The 21,395-nt window shown below is 37.5% G+C and overlaps 1 protein-coding gene across 2 annotated transcripts; it reads right to left on the reverse strand.

Moving 5' to 3' along the window:
- Positions 1-1,593: 1,593 nt before the first annotated feature.
- On the reverse strand, positions 1,594-13,451 carry LOC104248094 (vesicle-associated membrane protein 721-like). Of its 2 annotated transcripts, XM_070168333.1 has the most exons (6): positions 13,037-13,436; positions 9,778-9,919; positions 9,571-9,691; positions 3,019-3,138; positions 2,385-2,447; positions 1,594-1,910 (listed from the first exon to the last, which is right to left on the reverse strand). In XM_070168333.1, the coding sequence occupies exons 1-6, from the start codon at positions 13,227-13,229 to the stop codon at positions 1,761-1,763; spliced, it is 789 nt and encodes a 262-aa protein (XP_070024434.1). In that variant the 5' UTR covers positions 13,230-13,436; the 3' UTR covers positions 1,594-1,760. The 2 variants fall into 2 exon arrangements, with proteins under 2 accessions (XP_070024434.1, XP_009802587.1); XM_009804285.2 differs by lacking the exon at positions 3,019-3,138 and having other exon boundaries at positions 13,037-13,451.
- Positions 13,452-21,395: the final 7,944 nt, after the last annotated feature.

The following is a 21,395-nucleotide window of genomic DNA, read 5'->3' on the forward strand; positions in this document are numbered from 1 at the left end:
AAACAGGAGGTCTGATGCAATCGGAGACGAACAACACCATCCAATTAGCGCTTTACTAGATGTAACTCTCCTCTCTTTTTGACAAATTATTTTTTCTAAAAGAAGGTGTTGCCTTTCCTTTGTGGTTGTACGTAAAAGTTCTTTTTATAATAAGGTATGTTTCAGTTTTTCCGACTTGGTTGGGTATTGTCTTTACTTATTTGTTTGGGATTATATTCACTAATTATGTTATTCCTTTAATATTTTTGACTTTAATTTGATTTTTCGTTCATATAAATGTTAAAAAAAATCATCGATTAAGATACACACTAGATTCCTCGATATAAACAACCTAGCCAATATGATCCGTAAGAGTAAGCATGCAACGTAAACTAAGCATTTGCAGTGAGAAAGATTGATACTTGAACTTCATTACAGATGTTACCTCTCTGAGGAGAAGCTAATTGTGAGTTTTAGTTAAAATGACAGTATATGTATCTGATAAATTCTACCTCTAGCATATTATTTTGAATTTCGTGTCAATAATAAAGGTTCATACTAATAAGAAAAATTAAAAATTACAAAAATGTAACTAACTACTAATTGAAAGCTCTATCTACTTTATGTGAATCTAAGATGTTTGTGGTGAAATAAAAGTTTGAGATATTTATCATATTAAATTTTTTCTAATTATATCCCAGTTATCTCACATTATATTGATGTTTCCGCTATTTTTTAATATTGAGAATATTACAAGATCCTAATTTTTATTATTTTTATATATTTTAAATTATTACATAAAGTTGATAAATATTTTTTATGACCGCGCGAAGCGCGGGTAAATTTACTAGTTATATATAAGGTTGCTTCATCCGTTCATTCATTTAGTGGGTGATATGTATTAAATAGCCATGGCAGGACATTAGTTTAGAAATGACAGCTACCTTGGTTCTTGGTAAAATTCGGAGAGGATGAGAGTCATTCTTTCTTTTTCTTTTTTCTTTTTTCTTTTTTCCTTTTTCCCCATTTTGGTGTCTGCTAAGCAAGTTGTTTTGCTCTCAGTAATTTTTTCGTCGAACCTTGTAAAAGAGAATTATGTTAGGCTTGGAAAAAAGTTCTCACTTGCCATCTCTAATCTTATAATGAATTATCTGTGATACATTTCTGGACAAATAATGTCTCAAATTCACACATTAGGAAGTCGAGTGAAATTCAAAATATATTGGGATCCTAAATCAAGTAACACTGAAACTCAAGGGGTCCAGTCTTTCATATAAATAGGTGGCAGATGAATAACTAGAATTATTTTTAACAAATAAAAGTTGGAAGCATGTACATCTAATATGGGTCAAATTGAAGTTTCTTTATCTTCATTCAAAGTTGTTGTGTTCTCTGACACATTCACGTAATATACAAGTAAAATTGCATCGCTTTTCTTACTTAAAAAATGGACGTTTCATACTTGGACAAAATACACGAACTAAAAATAAAAGCTTTGCTTAAACCTACTCGATTAAGCTCGAAAGTAGAGTTAAAGAATTTAATGTAAATCATTTAGCAAAAAGCGATGAAGACTGCTAAAAAGAAGAGAACACAAAAACAAAAATGGGACCCTTTTGCACAAGCAATCTATATGCAAATGTTGATTCTTCCATCTAATATACATACAGAATATAACATTGTATCTTTTCAAAGCCATTTATATCATCAAATGCATCAATAATGACAATATACCATGAACTTTTCTCATACAAATGTAGCATTAGAACACAAAAACATGCTCACTTTCCACAATTGAACCCATGACAAACTGAGAGAACTATGATGAGGATCAAAGCAATCAGAATACCCAATACTATGAGTTTGACCTTCATGTTTTGCAGCCACATTTTTCTTCTGATTTGTGTCCCCGTATTCCGGAAATCCTGTGCCTGTTTCCGAAACAAACAAGTTCCTAAATTAGTAACTGTAGTGACTATACAGATAACCCAACCTTAGTTTTTAAGGGCAAAGACTTGATGAAGAAACAGTCATGCTCCACTCCTGTGCCACTGGCTAAGAAACTAGAAGTCAGATATTGGTACTAGTTGTATCCACTTGCAACCAAATCAGAGTAGTTCTAGCCAAGAAACAATCTCAACTATAAAACAACTAAAAGCATTTAACAAAGTTTCAAGTTGGTTCCATGACAAGGAAACTGTTTCATTTGACAATTCGAATCTAATTTAATTTCCTACTGCTGCCTGAAAACTTTGCAAAAGTACACTGGCATATCCAAAAATTGTAATGTTAAACCCAAGTTAGATCCCAAAGAAGAAAAAGAAAATGATAACATAGAAACAAATGCCAATACATCATTGCAAAGAACAAAAAGATAAAACATTAAAATAAAGAGATTGAGAAACCTGATGGTGAAGGTTCTCTGTCTTATCAACAAGCAGCTCTATCTTTTCTCCACGATCAAGAACCTATAATTTTTTTAAATATTACACAGAATCAGCTCTGTGAACATCCTTGAACAGAGAGAAAATTGTACCACATAGAACGAACATTGAGAATAGAGGGAATAGACTCATGTATAAACTTGAACAGAGAATGGAATACATAAAAAAGAAGATCAAGATTGAGAATAGAGAAAAAGAATAGTAGTTGAGATCGGTCATTCTTAACATGGTATTTATTGAATCGTGAATTATATTCTTCCACCTGAAGAGTTCCTCTTATCCATTTGACCTATCCTACGTAGAGTAATATCAATATGTGACGGCAAATATATATTCCAATTGAACAGTTTTATCAATAAATTCATTTTCCAGTAGAACAGTTTTATCAAAAATTGATTTTCCAATAGACATAAATAACTTAACTTCCCACTACTTTGATATCTTCCATTTGTTTTTCGGTAGGCAAGTACATTGGACATATCTCTAACTCAAATATAATAAACCTCTCAAACTCATGCTTTCGGACATCCTCATCATCAATGAATAATGTAGATGATTTCCAGGGAATAAAAACTATTCCTCCATCCCACTTAACTTGATCCAATCTTGCTATATAAAAAATGATAAAAAGGGCAGCCTGGTGCACTAAGCTCCCGCTATGCGCGAGGTCCGGGAAAGGGCCGGACCACAAGGGTCTATCGTATGCAGCATTACCCTGCATTTTTGCAAGAGATTATATAAAAAATGATAGTCGGTTATTAAATCGAGTTGGAAAGAGATATATGGAAGATAATGGAGATGTGAGAAGAAATAGTAGCCAGTTGAAAACATCAAGGAAAGATAGCAGAATAAAAGTTTAATTTTTGTAAATCTGCAACTTTAGAAATGATATAGATTGCATGTGGGTAAAATTTTCCTGGGAGGGACAAAAAAGGGAACAAAATAAATATTTATCTGAGGGGAGGGGGAAGGGATTATAAAAGATATCCAGTTTAAAATGTAAACTGGCCCCAAATGGTTGAACTCCTGAATGATCATTAGCAGTGTTATCAAAGGCGAAAAGCGCAAAAAAGCTCTAAGGTCCGTTGGGGCTTTAAGTGCAAAGCCCAAATAAAGCGTGCGCTTTAATGAAAAAAGGCGCAACGGAAGAAAAAGTAAAAATATGCATATAGTCCAAGACCAATCATTATAAGCATGAATAACAAATATATGGACAAAGAAATTGAAAACAATTTACAATAAAGTGAAATATCAATTGTTTAAGGTCTCGCCTTTTCAGGATTACACTCGTTGGCAAGGAAAAGTATGCCTTAGAGCTTTGATGCAACACTAAAGCGCCCACAAAGCTAGGCGAAGCGCTCAACGTGTTTTGAGCCTCGCTTTAGGGCTTAAGCGCGCCTTTGACAACACTGATCATTAGGTTATAAATTGCAGCTAGACTACATCTTATGAACATTAACCATCAACCATCAACTTGTTGGACTGAACCGCTCCAAAGGCACTCTTACCACCGACTGATGCTATCCGATTTGATCCAAGTTCACCAAGTTTTTCACAAAAGGCCCCACATCATTAAAAGTATCCCAAATACATTCAATGTAACTTTTTTTTTTCCTTATCAACTTCCAATGTGAAATTTTATTCGTACACCTAACAAATCACCCTCGAACTAAGTACTACATGGTCCATCACCAACATTCATGGGCTTACCTAAACATTCATTGCATGCTACCCACAGTATCACAGTATATATATGGCCACCAAGGCCAACATGCTTCTCCTTGTGTGTCTCCAGACTATAGATAATGGCAACTAGTCCATAGATGGACACAAGTAACTGGCTCGTATTACGCAATCACTTCGTTGGACTTGTTTCTTTACTCTTCAAGGGCAATAGCATAGCAGAATGTCTACCTTTTGTCATCTCCATGTCCATCCAAATCTTCGGCTTTGATACTTGTCTACTAAGAAGAGAAAACACTAAAATAATGCTAAGAAAAGGGCACAGCAGAATAAACACTCAATCAAAGTCTTCCTAATCTATTTGAACCAAGAGGAACAAGCAAAACTATAGGTCACGGGCTCGAGCCGTGGAAGCAGCCACTAATACTTGCTTTAGGGTAGTTTGCCTACACCACATCCCTTAGGGTGCAGCCCTTCCCCCGACCCTGTGTGAATGCAGGATGCTTTGTGCACCAGACTACACTTAAGAACAAGCAAAACTCAAACATCTTAACAGCAAGTATAATAAACAAAATGAATATGGAAAAGATACATCAACCAATCGCACGAGACACCAAAAAATATATGTGATAAAACTTATAACAGGGAAAAGTAAAAACCAACAGATCTCCTGTCCATGAAAAGTTCCACTATATCAATACAGAGTTACAAAATACTCCAAGATGGTCAACATCAGTGCCGAACAAAAAGAAATAATAGTAATAAGTAATAACTAAACAAGTGAAGAATGAGAAAACATCAACAAGTTGTGGCTCAAAAATTTGCAGCAACGGACCTCCAAACACAATCGACTGTTCAAAATTAGCATATACGCTCAAGTGAAGAATGGGAGAAAATCAACAACTGGATCTGAGATACTCCCAGTGAATATGTCAGCTTGATCCAACAATGAATGAATCGAGAAACGCAATTACAAGCAAGTTGATTGAATGGAAATTCTGCAGCAAGAGAAGAAACTAACTTTTTACACTCTTTACTTGATCCAGCGGTGAATGAATCGAGAAACGCAATTACAACCAAATTGATTGCATGAAAATTCTGCCACAAGAGAAGAAACTATTTTACTGCACTCTTACGTCTGATCTATTCAAATCTCTCTTAAGATGAGACCTAAAGTTATGCCTATGATTTAAAACACTAATGGGCCATAGAAAGACGGGCTTGATCCAAAACAATCGTTTAGTCACATAAGAAGAGTAAAGCCTAAAAACCCAACAATTTTTCCCTCTCGAATATGTGGATGAACCGCAGTTTGATGATCGAATCACATGCTTCAAGCTTCACTTTTGGCAAATGCATAGTCAACATGTCAAAACCATTGTCATCTGTGTGAATCTTCTAATATTCAAGCAATTTCGGATCCACCACATCTGTAATCCAATGGTATCTCACATTAATATGTTTTAGGCCTACAATGAAGTGTAAAGGTTTTGTCAGAGTTAATTGTACCTTGAATAAATTTACTTCGACTATCATAATAGAGCATACATCTTCCCCTTAGGCAAATCTTAGCTCCCAAAAAAATCTCTTCATCAATAGTAACTCTTTGCAAGCCTCAACAACGGAAATAAGCTCTATTTTTATAATATATATGGCAATACATTACTACAACCTTCCTCTAATACCAATTTTGTTCGGCCAAATCAACCCAAAGATACTCTTGACATAATGAATTTTGAATTTTTCCTTTCCATGTGAATAAAAAAATTGTTTTGGACAAAGACATCTTCTTTATGGCCTACTTATGTTTTAAATCACTTCTAAAAGACCCAATTTTAGGTTTGATCTTAAGAGAGATATTTGAAAAGAAGAGCAATCGTTCTTTTTAGGTAAAAGAGTGGAGAAAGATAGTTTTCTCTTCGCTGCAAATATCTGCACGACCAATTCGAAACTGATTTCCAGCTTCATTTTACCATTGAATCAAGCTGAAATTTTTACTAACAACTTGTACTTTGATTTGAATGGTGGAGATAGCGTTTTGATGTCTGTAGTTGCAGATTTTGAGTTGGCAAACAATAGCTCAATTTTAGGTATTTTCTCATTCCTAACTTGTTTTGCTATTGTTTCTCCTAGTTTGACATTGATGACTTCTATTCTTCCACCCTATCTAGTAAGAGCCTCTAAAGCTATGTTTGGCGTAATCAATATAATAGTTGGGCTCGGCTTTACTGAGGAAGGGTGGTATTGTATGACAATTTTGGAGGACTTTTATTACTCCTTTCTAATGTGGTAGAGTTTTTAATGGGTTAGAAATCTTGTTGGTTTTTATTCTTCGCTTGAAGAGATTTCCACATAAATTTTGTTCTCCTATTGATTGGTTATTTCGCCTTCTCCAAATTTATTTCGTAGTTAATTATACTTGTTGTTCGTATCAGTTTTGAATTTGATTCATCCTCTTGAATCTTGATTCAAATAGATCAGTAAAATTTTGAATGAGTTTATTCGTGGCGACCTTGTCTTGCATTGTTTTGGCGTTCTCTAACAGTTGTCTCCTGAATTCCAAAAAGAGTACTTGGGTTCTGCCAATAACTCAGAAGTGAAGCATTCCCGCCAAATTGTATCAAAACTGATGGTTCGACGAGACAAGAATAGAGATGGAAGATAGTAGCTCTCATGTTACTTCCTATTTAGAGCTAAGAAACAAGCCTACTAGAGTCACTGCAGGGAACTGGTCGATTTGCTGCTCTTGCTCATCTGCGAACCAGATTATATCTTCGTCGATAGTTTTGAAAAATACAAGGAGAAGCATGCAAAATTTGATGGCCATAATTATACTTGGTTGGTAATTCGACACGTGTACTTAGTTAAAAGGAGAGATTTTTGGTGTAAGAACGAAGTCCCGGGTTAGAAATAATTTCTCAGCTAAGCAATAAACACATCTCTTTAGTTTTGCTTGTTTCACTCCAAAAAGCAAGTTCTTCTTAGCCAAACATCCCTTCTCGCTCATGTAACTCAACCTTCTATGTCATAATTCTCATGATGCATCACTCTCCACGACATTCACCAAGCCACTACAAAAAGAACCATACATCATGTAGGGATTTGACGATTTGTTACTATTAGTAAACCTTTATTGAATTTTTACTAGCCATCACATAAAATATTACAACCATCAATGTCAAGCTTTCCCGTCGGGAGCAAGCTTGACATTTTTAAGAACAGCCTAGAACTATTATTAGTCTCAAAGCAAAATTTGCCATGCCAATTGCCTTAATTAAACCATCATTACCTATTATCAATACTTCAAATCACTTAGGTGCATAAAATGAGAAGAATTTCTTCCTCGTCGTGACATGATACGAAGAACCAGCATCTGCCACCCGATTGGTTTACATTAAACTACATTAATACTCCCTCCGCTTCAATTTATTTGTCTTAGTTTGACTTGGCACAAAGTTTAATACAAGGAGGAAGACTTCTGAAACTTGTGGTCTTAAATATGCCATAACATTTGCATGGCTATAAAACTTTTGAAACTTATGGTCTTAAACAAGCCATAGCATTTGTATGACTATAAAAATTTTCCATTAACGAAATATCGGAATGTATCAATCTTTTTGAATGGACTAATAACAAAATAGTTCCAACCTTTTTGGAACAGAGGGAACAATATTTTCATCATATGCAAAAATAAGATCATCTTGTTGTAACATCAGTAGATATACGATTTATTGCCGCCATCTTTCTGTTCTTGTTTCATCTCCTCTTTTAGCTTTAAAGAGAACTCCTTGATATGCTTTGCCTTTTCTTTTTTTGATTATATGTAAGATTCTTGTACTTGGACCTCCATATGCTTCTACTTTTATCATTTTGACTTTTGACTTTGCTTCTTCCTCAGTATTTAATAACCAAACGTCTGATTGTATAAGTAATGAAGATGAGGCCGGAGATTTCTCCGCAATTCCTTTTTAATGACGGTGGTGTTCGAGGCATTTACGCGTACTTCGACAATTCACACCTGGTACCTTCCACCAACCTAAGTACCAAATAACTCTGACTACCAAGCCTTAAGCAGATGGGAGAAAATCGCCCTGTGTTTTTTGTCTTAGCTAGTTTTAAACCCTCGTCCACATGGTTCGCAACCATTTGCTTAACCACTAGTTCATACCTTTGGATGCACTTTCTCCTCAGTTCCTTATCCAAAAGTATTGGCATACTACATGTCACCACACCACTGGGAGCTGAATTGGCCAAAGAAACAAGGAAGTTTTTTCAAGAATCTAACAGAGTATTAAGAAGACAAAGTCTCTTATCTCATCATCAAACTTAAACACATTCCATACAATTGATCAAGAACACCCGAAAATCATTTAAATGATCCTTATATCTCCAAGGTCATCAATTATTTTGGCAAAAACAACTTGTTATTGCATGTCATTGAAGCATAAATTGTCTCAAAGCTTTTGATACAAAGTTCTGGTATGTCTCATTAACAATGTGATTAAAAAACACGTCTTTATTTAGTAATAAGTAAAACAATTATCTTCTATTGATTACCTTATATATACACAGATTTTGTGGTGCTCGAATTCCCAATCCTCGTCAAACATGAGCATAGTTTTATGAGTTGCAAAAAGGGACAATTAAATCTTCTTCACAAACAAAAGATCATTCATCTTGTTCTTATACTTATGGTAATTAGTACCATACAGGCACACCATTTTGCTCATGTTAGTTTTCATCATTCAGAAATAAAAAATAAATGATGTAAGCAAAAGGCCTTATACTACTAAGAGTATCCTACACCTTATATGTAATTCTTTTGTCAACTTCCAACGAGACTTTATTCGGACACCCAACACAAATAATAGATGAATGACGTTAAGAGGCACCATAACTGTCACAAAACTTCCTCGCCTCTCTAAAAAAAATGGAGATTTATGAACTGGCCAAGAGAAACTATTTCCAAGTGCAATCCAACATAACTCATCATACCCCATATATTGAGTTGTTAGAGCTATTCAAACAGATGAAAGGGAAGATGTTGAACCTTATCTTTAATATCTTTTCCTCTATTACTATTTTTTTCTATTCCCCTCTCTGTTAATTTGGGGGGAAAAGCCCTTCCCTATAACCTATCTCCCCATTTTTTGCAGGTCAGGTAAATATAAAAATGAAAAACTGTACATAAAAGCTTCAGTAGAGCTAAAAGGTCCACCTCTTGTTCACTATACAGCTCAAAAGCAAGTATTCTCAGGCTGATCCAGTTAAAACCAAAAATTAAATTTCTTACTCCATCATAGAAGTATACACCTAAAAGGAACCTCAGCAAATACAATGTCCCATTGATTGCACGGATGATTTATTTGTATTATTAGGAATAACAAAACAAAAAGAGCTGGCAGTCAATGTCAGACTTCCATTTCAGTCAATATGTCAGCTAGGCATTAGAAGACACTCATACCTTCTCAATGTTTTCCATCATTACACCCTTAACTTCCGAAACCTGGGCTTTCACCTTGGCTAGTTTACTTATCTCCTCAGGATGGTCAGCACAATAGTGCATATGCTCCTTTAGTTTAGGTCTGCGCAAAAAAAAAAAAAAGAAATATCATACCTAACTGAAACTGTCACTATATATCACTAAAGTAAATATTTTAAATTCAAATACCCGAATTCCTTGTTAAGGCTATTAGGAGTAGCAGTTGCAGCCTTCCCACCGCCATATTTTGACACAAAGTCATCCTTAACACGCTCCAGAAAGGCAATTGGAACTTGTCTTCCAACAGACTCTTCAGCAACCACACAGTATGCTGTAAGACGAAACATAAACTTACAGAGGTAAGCACACTAATCAGCTAGCTGCTGACATAGGGTATGCTTTAAAAGTGAAAAAGAAAAGCAGAATAATAAGCAACTCTAAAGAATAATACTCAGATTCTTCTTGCAATATATGTTCCAACTTTCAAACGGGAAATAGCAAGATGCAGTAGCTCTTAAAATTGAAATTACATAAACCACTTCGCAGAACATTAAAAGGTGAAAGTCATACTTCTCCTGCAACTTATTTATTAACAAAAAAAAAGGTGAGAAGTCATTTTGATGCATCTCGAAACCTTCTCTCAAATGCACACTTAGTTCTTTTACTTTGAAAGTCCTTTTTTCATTTGCTAAGAAGTAATTCAAACAAATCTTCATTTGTTTCACATCACCGCCTAAAAGAAGCTAATTAAGATTGTAAAGTTTGTCTGAAAAAGGGGAAATACAACCACCTTCTGAACTTCCCTCTGACATCATCTCATAGTGGTGGGAAATAGCATGTGGAAGATAGAAAAAGAAACAAAAGATATCACAAAGAACTAGATGTATTGGGAGGGTAATGGAAATTGAAGAAACTTGACAATCACAACTCATCTTTTACTCCATCCAATAACATAAAACAGGAAAATTTTGACGGAAACAGATTTAAATGGAAAAAGGAAATGCGATCCATTTTAATTTTGTTAGTAGTATTAAACCCAGATAAAAGAAAAAGATTGCGGAATATTGAAAACTAGGAAATAGTCTAACATGATGAATTATCTAAACATTGAAATTGTTGTGAGATGTCTGCATGCGCACACGCTACATCAGCAGCAAGATATAGCCTTAATGAGCAAGGGAGTTCATCATAACACTACATGAATGAGAGTGAGTTAAAAGAAAAAGGGTTCTCACACAATGAATGGGTGTAAATTACTTATCCGATGTAATGCTAGGCCGGAAAGGGTTCCCACAATCATTTGGCATGTGGGAGTAAGCGGTAAGGAAGTTTGACTAAGAGAGTCAAATTCAAAAAGATAATTTGAACATGAACTCATTAATCCAAAAATCAATAGAATTACTCACTCCGTTTCAACTTGTGTGAACCGTGGTGGTGGGATAAGAGGGGGTGAAGAGCTACTAGAGAAAAAAGAGAACGATATAGAAAGCTGCCAAAAGCCTTTAAACAGCATAAGAAAATAAAGAGCTAAGCAGGCCATAAACAAAGGCCAAGAGAAGCCTTGAATGGCATGTATCAAAGGCATGTAGACAGAGGAGAAAGAAAGGTACATCTAGCATGCTTGAGAGAGAAGAGAGGTAATACCTAAACAAAGTTAAGCATAATAAAAATGGTTCCCAGAAAGTTTTGAAAGAAGAGAGTAGATCAAACTTAGATGGATACATTACAATTAATTGCTCATCAAAATAACGAAGATAACTTTAGAGATCTACAAACATTCATAACATGCTACTATCATAGAATTAAGTTTAACAAAGTAAAGGATGTCACGAAAAACATAAGAATTAGAAAAGCTTGTGGTAATGTTGGATTCCTACAGAGGTTTGGAATTGCCTTGGTTAGGTTGGTATGGGTAAGCAAGCTACTAAATGTTATACTAAGGAGTGGAGATGCCAAATGACTGAGAAAGAGTACATTGCTTCAACTTATAAGAGCAATGCAGATATTAGTGTTATGCGAAATTGAGAACTATTGCGGTATTAAATTTATGAGCCATGTGATAAGAGAAAGAGTGATAGAACATAAACTTAGCGACATTAAATTATGGAAGAGAATAGAGGCTATACTTTTGCTAAAAGGCTGCAAATATTTATCGTGAGAAAAAAAAGGATCTCCACTTGATATTCATTTACCTAAAGAAAGAATATCATAAAGAACCAAAAAGTGTACTTCAAATAAGTGTTTAAGATGAATTCATATCAAATATTTAAATGTCATAAGTATTTGTACAAAACGGCAGTCACAAGTATGAGAATAATGGGAAGAGATACGCAGGAGTTTCCAGTGATTGCGGGTTTAGAATCTGCTCATACTTGTGTAGCATAGTTATGAATAAACTAATTAATAGCATACACGATAGAGATTTGATTATGAATATTTTCAGCCCACAGAAAAATACCCATAGAGAGAAAAGAAAAGAAGCAAGAATGTTATTCCTGTAATCTACCATTTCATCTAACAATCTCAACTCATCACAAAACTTTACAATGACATCGAAAGGAAAATAACGAGTTCATATTATTAAAAATAGAAATACAAAACTTTTAGACAAGAGGATCATGTGGACTACAAACAATTTACAGACAAAAGCCCACCTCCCAAGCCACTTCTTCTTTAATATTCTAAATAAATATCACCTAAACACGAATAAACATTCTGAAAAGAAATCAAGGAGATTCTATATCTATCACCACATAAACACATAGAGAAACTGGAAGTTAAACTTAAGTTAAACCCAACAATCAAAATGCATTTATCTCTTTACATCTCCAATCAGAAGATCATAAACACGAATCAACCGCCAAATCTAATAATTTTTTTAATGACGGTGGTGTCAAGAAATCAAGGAGATTCTATATCTATCACCACATAAACACATAGAGAAACTGGAAGTTAAACTTAAGTTAAACCCAACAATCAAAATGCGTTTATCTCTTTACATCTCCAATCAGAAGATCATAAACACGAATCAACCGCCAAATCTAATAATTTTTTTAATGACGGTGGTGTCAAGGCTAGCTTGCGCGCCCCTCGACTATTCTCAAAGGCGGATCTACGATTTTAAATTTATGTGTTCTGGACCACAATAGTTTTTGCTTACTAGGTACTGGATAGATTATTAAACATATTAAGTAAATTTCAAAACACAAATACAGAGTTTGAACTAATGCTGCTAGTTTTGTTGAACCTGTAAGTTTAACTATAGATCTGGCCCCGACTATTCGACTGTTTACCTGCTACCTCAGCAAACCAGATATTTCAATTAAAAACAAAACCTACAACTAGCAAGTACTTTCTTCGATCCATTTAATTTAAACTAAATTCACAGCAAAAATCAATGGAAACAACTGATATTCTACAATAAAAAAAAAATGTTTAAGAGACTCACTGAAGCCATTATCGACGAGGTAATTGAAGGTATGGCCATCACAGTTATAAGTGAACTTGTTATTGGAAGCAGGAAGTTTCTGTAAGCACTGAAAGGCTATGGAGTTAAAGTTGCCGCTGAAATCAGTATATTCAGACAATAATACGTTGCCACGTGCCACAAATGCGTAGATCAGCGCCTTCTGCTGCCCCATCTGGATGCTTTTCCGATTAGATTTTCAGCGTCGGTGATCTGAATTTGCTAGGGTTTTTTATAGTGGATTTGCTTTTTTGCTTCGAAACTACATAAAGATGAACTCAAAAGGAACAGTGTAGATTATAATCTTCTTGTATGGACTATGCAGAGAGAGAGTACAGTACACTTTAGGGAGAGAAGGTTTGAATCTATTATGACAAAGGATAACTCTTTTTTCGTCATTCTTTTGTTTTTCTCCCTCGCTTAATAATAATAATAATAATAATAATAATAATAATAATAATAATAATAATCAAAACGTCAAGTTGATAAAAGAGTATCACATCAAAGTTTAAACTTGAATACTTTATGAATTTGAATTCTTAAAACTTGGATAATAAATATGGAATGGTATAACACATTACTTTTAATTGGCTTAAGATGGGGATATTCCAGGATTAAAACTTAGATAATCAATTTTACTTTCTATATTTGATAAGTTATACCAAAACTTTGATATAAAAGTTTACTGGTTTAAGTTAATACTTTCAACCAAAAACGGAATAAATACAATCAACATAAAACTTTTGTCATTCTCCTACATTTTGTATGATTTGTGATGTTTTATATAATATCATACTGCGTTAATAATAGTATTTTATACAATTTTTACTAACATTTATGAAATCAATTTAACTCTGTTTACCTCGAAAATACGAGTAACAATTAAATTTGATTAGTGGTTTTAAAGATATGTGATTTAGTTCAATACCAATTAGTAAACAAGAAATATGAAGTAGAAATGAAAGAAATAAATGAATCAAACCAGTGTTACTCAGCAGTAGTAATCTCGAGCTTAGTGACCTCGAGGTGAGTTTAGAACAATAAGAATAATTGGGCAAGTAAAGTAAAGTAAGAACAGTAGAGCTAAGGACAATTCTAACGAACAGTAGGCGAAAAAGTAGAGAGTATATTCTTTGCTCAGTGATTAGATGATGTTACAAATGATTGAGGTCCCCTTTATATAATAGGGACACCCTAAATAAGGTATATTTCTATTTACATTAAGGAATATTCTTGATACAGCTGTCTAACCACCTAGTACGGAATCGTACAATAGGATTTGCGCCACGACCTTGGGGACGTGGCAGGAATCTAGCTCACTTTGTTACAAATCTATAACGATACAATTTCGGGGTCGAGCATACTCAGGTTTGGTTTTCCTTGTACTCCTATCTCCGGACATTGCATTCTGTCTTCGAGCTCAAGTCTGGTCCATCGAGCTCGAACTCGACCTCGCTCGGACTCGGGCTTAGGACGGACCCTCGAGCCTATAAGTTGGAGGCATATGATTTTGACCGTATACAGATAGTCCCCGCGTTTCTTAGAATAAGATGATAAGAAACGACTTGAATCTCTATCTCCTCGATGTCTCGATCATGATTCCAATCTTGTGATGTCAGCGTCTGAAGTGATTGAAAGGTCGCGTCTGCATAGTTTCCAAGGTCATTAATTAGAGGCTGCTGATGGTCGGTCCTTTGGCTTCCTTAATACGCTTAAGTGACTTCTATAAATAGGCCAACTTCACAATTTTGCAAACTTTACTTCTCAATTCGTTCCCAAATCTTGTTAGCTCCTTCAACGTCCCTGAGATCACACTTCTCTCAATTTGTTCTTTACTCCATCATCAATATTTTCTTCTTCACTTGAACCACAATGACTTAAACATCCAAAACTGTTCCCCAACAAGAAAAAGCCTCTTCGTTATCATGACCATCCAGAAGTAAACCAGTGGTGCCACCTCGCATCGAGGAGTGCATTCCCCTGCCGTGTGAAATAACATCCGATTTCAAAATTAAAAAAATTGTATCGACTCTAGGCCGATGTGACCCCATGTCTCGATACATTTATTTGATAACCAAGGATGAGCTTGAGCAGGTAAAGAAGGATTGCAACTGGGATGACAAAGGTGTGGTGATTCCTTCCCTAGAAGAGGACATTACTACCCATAAAGCGAGGTACTTAAGCATGCACCTACCCATTCACGCTGGGTTCTGCAGTTCTAGCCCTGGGTCCCAAAGACCCAGTTATCCTTGATTTCTGTCAACGATACCAAGTGATGTTCGGCCAGGTCTACCCTTCATTCTAGCGAATTGTCAATTTGATTAAATGCTTCTCGAGCCAAGTCGAGGGGATGCCTTTTACCCTCAACCATTTGATCAGGTTGTATATCCCTCGCCTTTATCGAGGTGGATTGATAAAGTTGCAATGCCGATCCTCGAAATCTCGCTTCTCCAGCATCGATGAGGACAAAGATCGAGAGTGGATGAGCCGGTTTGTCCGAGTCAGGACCTCCGACCTGATTCCTGCTGAGAGGATGCCATTCCCCGAGGAATGGAACATGAAACGTAAGTACATGCTTTTTGATAATAACTTACTATCATGCTTCCTCTTCTCTTTCTCGACTTCATCTTTTTCTCGATCTAACTCCTTTTCGATGGTGTAGCCATTGCTTGGTTTCCTAGCGCGGTCCCAGACCTCGAAGGTTGGGTCCGAAAACAGGCCTCTGCTTCCTCATACTCGGAGCATTGCTGGCGTGATCTGGCCAAGGGTCGATGGGAGGCTAAAAACCATGGTGAGTCCCTTTGTTTGTGTATTTATGTTTCTCAGTGGAATACTTACTTTGTTTTATATGCAGGCCTCGGAGATGCCGTTGCTATGCAGCCACCCCCACCTGGCGAAGAAGAGACGCCAAAGCCTTCCAAGGAAAAGAAAAGAAAGGGAAGGTCGCCTGCAAATTCCTCAATGCCAAAGAAAAGCAAAGCTCGAAAGCCCAAGGTTGACACCGTGGATGTATCTCCAGAAACGGCCCAACGCCTTCGGGATTAGGAGGAAGAGGAAGAGGATGATGATTACCTGCTGGTATCTCAGGAAAGAGGACGCTCAGACGCTCCGAAGGCCACTAAACCAACGGCGATGGAGGCGGCTCAATCTCGAACCGAAGAAATTTCAGAGGGGAGCTCGAGCAAAGTCCCTGAGCCATCAGGCAGAAAAAGTGCACCTTGTCCCGGGGGACACTTGGTGGATGAGCTCGAAGAGCCTAACTCCGAGGCTCTTCAAAGACAGGATAACACCCCAAGTGAATCACTTGGGGTAATCAACACAAATGACTCACCGCAGGGCCTAGTGTTTTCTAAAGGGCAATTCCGAGATACCCAGGACATAGGGACTCCCGATGTGGCAAAGACTCATGAAGGGAGCGATATTTTTCAGGAGTTTCTTGTGGGAATTGAAGAAGGTCCCGATCCTGATGCCTCGTTTATTCTTGAGGAGGCCGAAAAGCTCCTCAAACAAGTAAGTTTTGTCTTTCATTATTCCGAGTTTAATCTTCATCTTTCTGAGTCTAACCTCCTTTTCTTGTGAGAAGGCCGTGTTGCTTCATCGACAAGCATTTGCCAAATCTCGGACTGAGCTTGCCCTATGCGAAGCTGAACTTAAGAAGCTCGTGGAGGAGAGGGACAACCTTAAGATCCTTTATGTCAAAAAAGAGTGGGAGATCAACTATCTCCGAATTGAATTTATGCAGGCTTGTCAAGAACGGACCGAGCTCGTTGAAAAGGTAATATAGCTTTTGAGGTTTGTTTTGACGACTAATACTTCGATTTCGCAGTTTTAGCAGAAGGGTGAGTTGGTAGAGTAGCTTTGGGAGGAGCTCAAGACGAAGAAGGCCGAGACCCTGGGGTGGAGGCAAGGCATGGACAGTCTCTCCTCTAATAAAGAAACTCTTCAAGAGCAGCTAGCTTCACTTGAACGCCAGTTTCAAAGTGTGAAGAAGGAGAGCCTAGCTCGAGGCCGTGAAATCGAGGAGCTTAAAGCTAAATCCGCTGTTGAGCTGGCCAAGGCCAAATCTGGCGCTGAGGCAATTATATTTTTGTACCGAGCCGACGCTGAAGCAGCTAATGCCCGGGCAAAGGAGATCTCTACTACGACCGAAGTTGTGTTATCATGTGCACTTGACCATGCCAGGCGGCAGTCCCAGGGGGGAACCCTTGAGGAGGTGCATGCTCGCGGCTTCGATCTCTCAGCCGTTATTAAAAGGGCGAAGACTTTGAAAGAAGAGGCTGTCGTTTTGCTTTATGATGAGGATGACTCGGCTAGTGGCTCTGAGAGAGGAGGAGAAAAAGATAACTTCCCCTAGGAGGAGGCTCCCGAAGATGCAGCTGCCAAAGATATGACTCCGGAGTAACTTTAGGTATTTTAGTGTTTTTTGTGCAAGCACCCCTTGTGTAAATATCTTTTGTAATCATCTCTTGGAAATATAAAAGGATCTCTTTGTCTCATTTTTGACTTGTGTTGAATTTCACTTTGTCCTTATTTGTGGAAAATTCAATTGGATAACTTAAACGGTCAATCCGAGTACTGGACTCAGAACATAATAAACCTTTAGGTTTTTTATTGGTTAATACAATACCCCTTAAGGTTTTGTTAATCCTCGAGCTAAGTTTAAATTGATTTGATGTGAGCTCGGGATGTCGGAATTCTCGAGTTTGAGTTGAGCGAGAATAGGGTCTCGACCTCTATATGTTTTGGCCCTTAAGCCTTTTTAAGTTGGCCCTTAGGCTCTTTAAGTTGGGCCGATTCGACCTCTAAAGTGGCTATAATTTTCCCCTCTTTTTGGCTAAAAGAATTAGTAAATTTTTTTATATGCCTTAGCATGTGTTTTTTGTACCCGTTTGGGTTTTTCGAAGGTTTGACGTATCAGAACCTTATTAATAATTAGTTTATGTAAACATAATCGAATACCTCTTGAGGTTTTTTTGAAGGCTGATGTTACAGAAGCCTTTAAATTATTCGAGGGCTGAATTCATCGAAGCCCTTTATATTTTGCTTTTGTCGAGGGTAGCCTGATTTAATTGTTTTTTTCAAAGTGTTTGAAGGCCTTTAATTTATAGCGAAAGTCGAACGTCTCTAAGCCGCATTATTTTGGCCGTAGCTTTTTATATCAACATAGTCTTTAATATGGCCGTAGCCTTTGGGTATGTCACTTGGACATGTTTCCCGATAACTTTTCGAACTTGTTCGAAAAGTTAGTCCCCGAGTATATTGGCCTTGGCCTTTGTTTCGAGGGGATGCCTCTTTGAGGTCTTATGAGTCCGAGTTTTCAATGACTCGGATGTGCTGACTATCGATGAGAGTCCCCAAGTATTCGGGGGTGTATTTGCGTTTCGGCTCTTGAGCCGTTTCCCATAGGATTATAAGTGTAGAGCTTCATATAATAGTAGACTTCTTTTGAAACACAAAGTGTTTTTGATATAAACAGAATGCTTTTTCTAAGAATTGATATATGTGGACATGTTTTGCCATTGGGGCTCGATTATTCTATATGGACACAGTTCATCTGACTGCTTGGTCCATTACAAAGTTCTCCTATCGAGGCCCTCTTTGGCATGAAGTAAAGTATTTTCCTGAAAATATAACCTCCCAGGGTGATGCCCCTAGTATTCGAGATTGATTAAAAAGAAGCCTTGGATAATCTTGAGTTCCCTTTAGGTAGCATATAGTTGTTGACTCATTAAAAACCTTACCGGTAAAACCCATTTGGCACAAAATCTGATCTAAGGGAAAAAGAGTTCAGCGCATGCTTTAAAACCTAGGGCCTTTGTGTAAAAAGGGTGTCTTCGAGATCGCGCGACTTCGATAGCTTTGATCGAAAATCTTTAATAAGTTAGTTTTAAACTCAAATAGATAAAAGGACAAAGTCATACCTTAATAGTAGTACCGTTTGAGTAATGATATGTTCCAATTGTTTGGCAATTGTTCACTTTCCATTGTGTAAGTTTGTAATATCCTTTACCGACAACTCCGAGGACTCGGTACGGTCCTTCCCAATTCAGGCCTAGTTTCCCTTCATTCGGATCTTGAGTATTGAGGGTGACTTTTTGTAGGACTAAGTCCCCGATTCCAAAGTGTCGAAGGTTGGTCCTTCTATTGTAGTATCTTTAGTTCCTTTGCTTTTGTGTGGCCATCGAACAAGTGTTGCTTCTCACTTTTCATATAATAACTCGAGACTAGCATTCATGTCCTCGTGATTTGTCTCCTCCGATGTATGTCGAAACCTGGCACTGGGTTCTCCGGCCTCGACGGGGATGAGGGCCTCGGAGCCATATACTAGAGAAAACGGGGTTGCCCCTATGCTAGACTTTGATGTTGTCCGATATGCCCAAAGGACTTTGGGTAAAACTTCTCTCCATTTTTCCTTTGCATCGTCTAACCTTTCTTCAGGCTTTGAATTATAGTTTTGTTTATGGATTCGGCCTGTCCATTTCTAGTTGGATGGTATGGTGTCGATAAAACCCTATTTATTTTGTGTGCCTCGAGGAACTCCGTCACCTTGCTGCCAATGAATTATTTTTCATTATCACACACAATCTCGGCAGGTATCCTGAATCGGCATATGATGTGATCCCAGATGAAGTCAATAACTTATTTTTCTCTGACTTCTCGAAGGCCTGTGCTTCCACCCACTTAGAAAAATAATCAGTCATAAATAAAATAAATTTAGCTTTACTTGGGGCTGTTGGTAGAGGGTCGACTATATCTATTCCCCATTTCATAAAAGGCCACAGGGATAGGATTGAATGGAGTTGTTCTCCGGGCTGGTGGATCATCGGTGCAAACTGTTGGTACTTATCACATTTATTGACCAATTCCTTAGTATCTTTTTCCATGTTATCCCAATAATACCCTGCTCTAATAATTTTACAAACCAAAGACTCGGTGTTGGAGTGGTTTCTACAAGTGCCTTCGTGGATTTCTCGTAGAACATAATCGGTGTCCCCCGGCCCCAAACATACCGCCAATGGCCCATCGAATGTTCTCAGGTACAATGTTCCATCTTCATCTAAGGCAAACCTAGCAGCCTTGGTCCGTAGGGACCTCGATTCTTTGTGGTCCAAGGGGAGTTTCCCACTCTTCAACTAATCGATATACTTGTTCCTCCAGTCCCACATAAAACTTGTTGAATTTATCTCGGCATGCCCCTCTTCAACCACAGACCTCGATAACTGGACGACAGTCCCCAGGACGATATCATCTTCTTCAACCGAGGATCCCAAATTGGCCTCGATGTTCTGTTCTTGGGGAACTTGATCCAGAGTCCACTCCTTATACCTGTAGCTTATCCAAGTACCATTGCATTCTATCCTCTCGAACCTCAAAACTTTTGTTTACTTTGTTTACCACCAATAGAGAATCGCACTTGGCCTCGATGACTTATGCTCCCAAGCTTTTAGTTAGCTCGAGACCTGCAATCATGGCCTCATACTCGGCCTCGTTGTTAGTTAATCTAGGAGTTTTGATAGATTGCCTAATGGTATCACCCGTGGGTGGCTTCAAGACAATTCCAAGCCCGAACTCTTTCACATTCGAGGCACCGTCTGTAAAAAGGGTCTATACCCCCGATGATACCCGAACTCAACAGGAGTTCTTTCTCCACTTCGGGTACGAGGGTTGGCATAAAATCGGCCACGAAGTCAGCTAGGATTTGAGACATGATGGTCATTCGGGGTTGATATTCGATATTGTACCTGCTAAGTTCGATGGCCCATTTGGCCAATCGGCCCGATAGCTCGGGCTTATGCAAAACATTTCGAAGGGGGTAAGTGGTTAATACACATACAGGATGACATTGAAAATATGGTTTTAACTTTCGAGATGCGCTTATCAATGCAAGTGCTAATTTTTCTAAGTGAGGGTACCTAGCATCTCCTAGAGTTCGGCTTACGTAATAAATAGGAAATTGCGTACTTTGATCTTCTCGAACTAGTACCCCACTTACCGCTATCTCGGACACTGCCAAGTGTAGGTAAAGTTTTTCATCTACCTTCGGGGTGTGAAGCAAAGGTGGGCTCAATAAGTATCGTTTTAATTCTTCTAAGGTTCGCTGACATTCTGGGGTCCATGCGGAATCCTTTTTCTTTTTGAGGAAGGAAAGAACCGGTGACTCCGATCTGACGACCTTGAAATGAATCGACCCAAAGTAGCTATTCGCCCTGTTAGCCTTTGTATGGCCTTCACACTATCCACGATCATGATATCCTCAATAGCCTTGATGTTATTGGGGTTGATTTTGATACCCCGATTTGACACCATGAAGTCGAGGAACTTACCCGAGCCAACTCTGAAG

This window comes from Nicotiana sylvestris, chromosome 2 (assembly GCF_000393655.2).
Source record: "Nicotiana sylvestris chromosome 2, ASM39365v2, whole genome shotgun sequence".
Classification (NCBI taxonomy): domain Eukaryota; kingdom Viridiplantae; phylum Streptophyta; class Magnoliopsida; order Solanales; family Solanaceae; genus Nicotiana; species Nicotiana sylvestris.

Coding starts and splice junctions, on each gene's coding strand:
- LOC104248094 (XM_070168333.1), bottom strand. CDS start 13,229: ATGGGGCAGCAGAAGGCGCTGATCTACGCATTTGTGGCACGTGGCAAC. Junction 9,920..13,036: donor CCTCGTCGATAATGGCTTCA/GTGAGTCTCTTA, acceptor TTCGTCTTACAG/CATACTGTGTGGTTGCTGAA. Junction 9,692..9,777: donor AGCCTTAACAAGGAATTCGG/GTATTTGAATTT, acceptor TTTTTTGCGCAG/ACCTAAACTAAAGGAGCATA.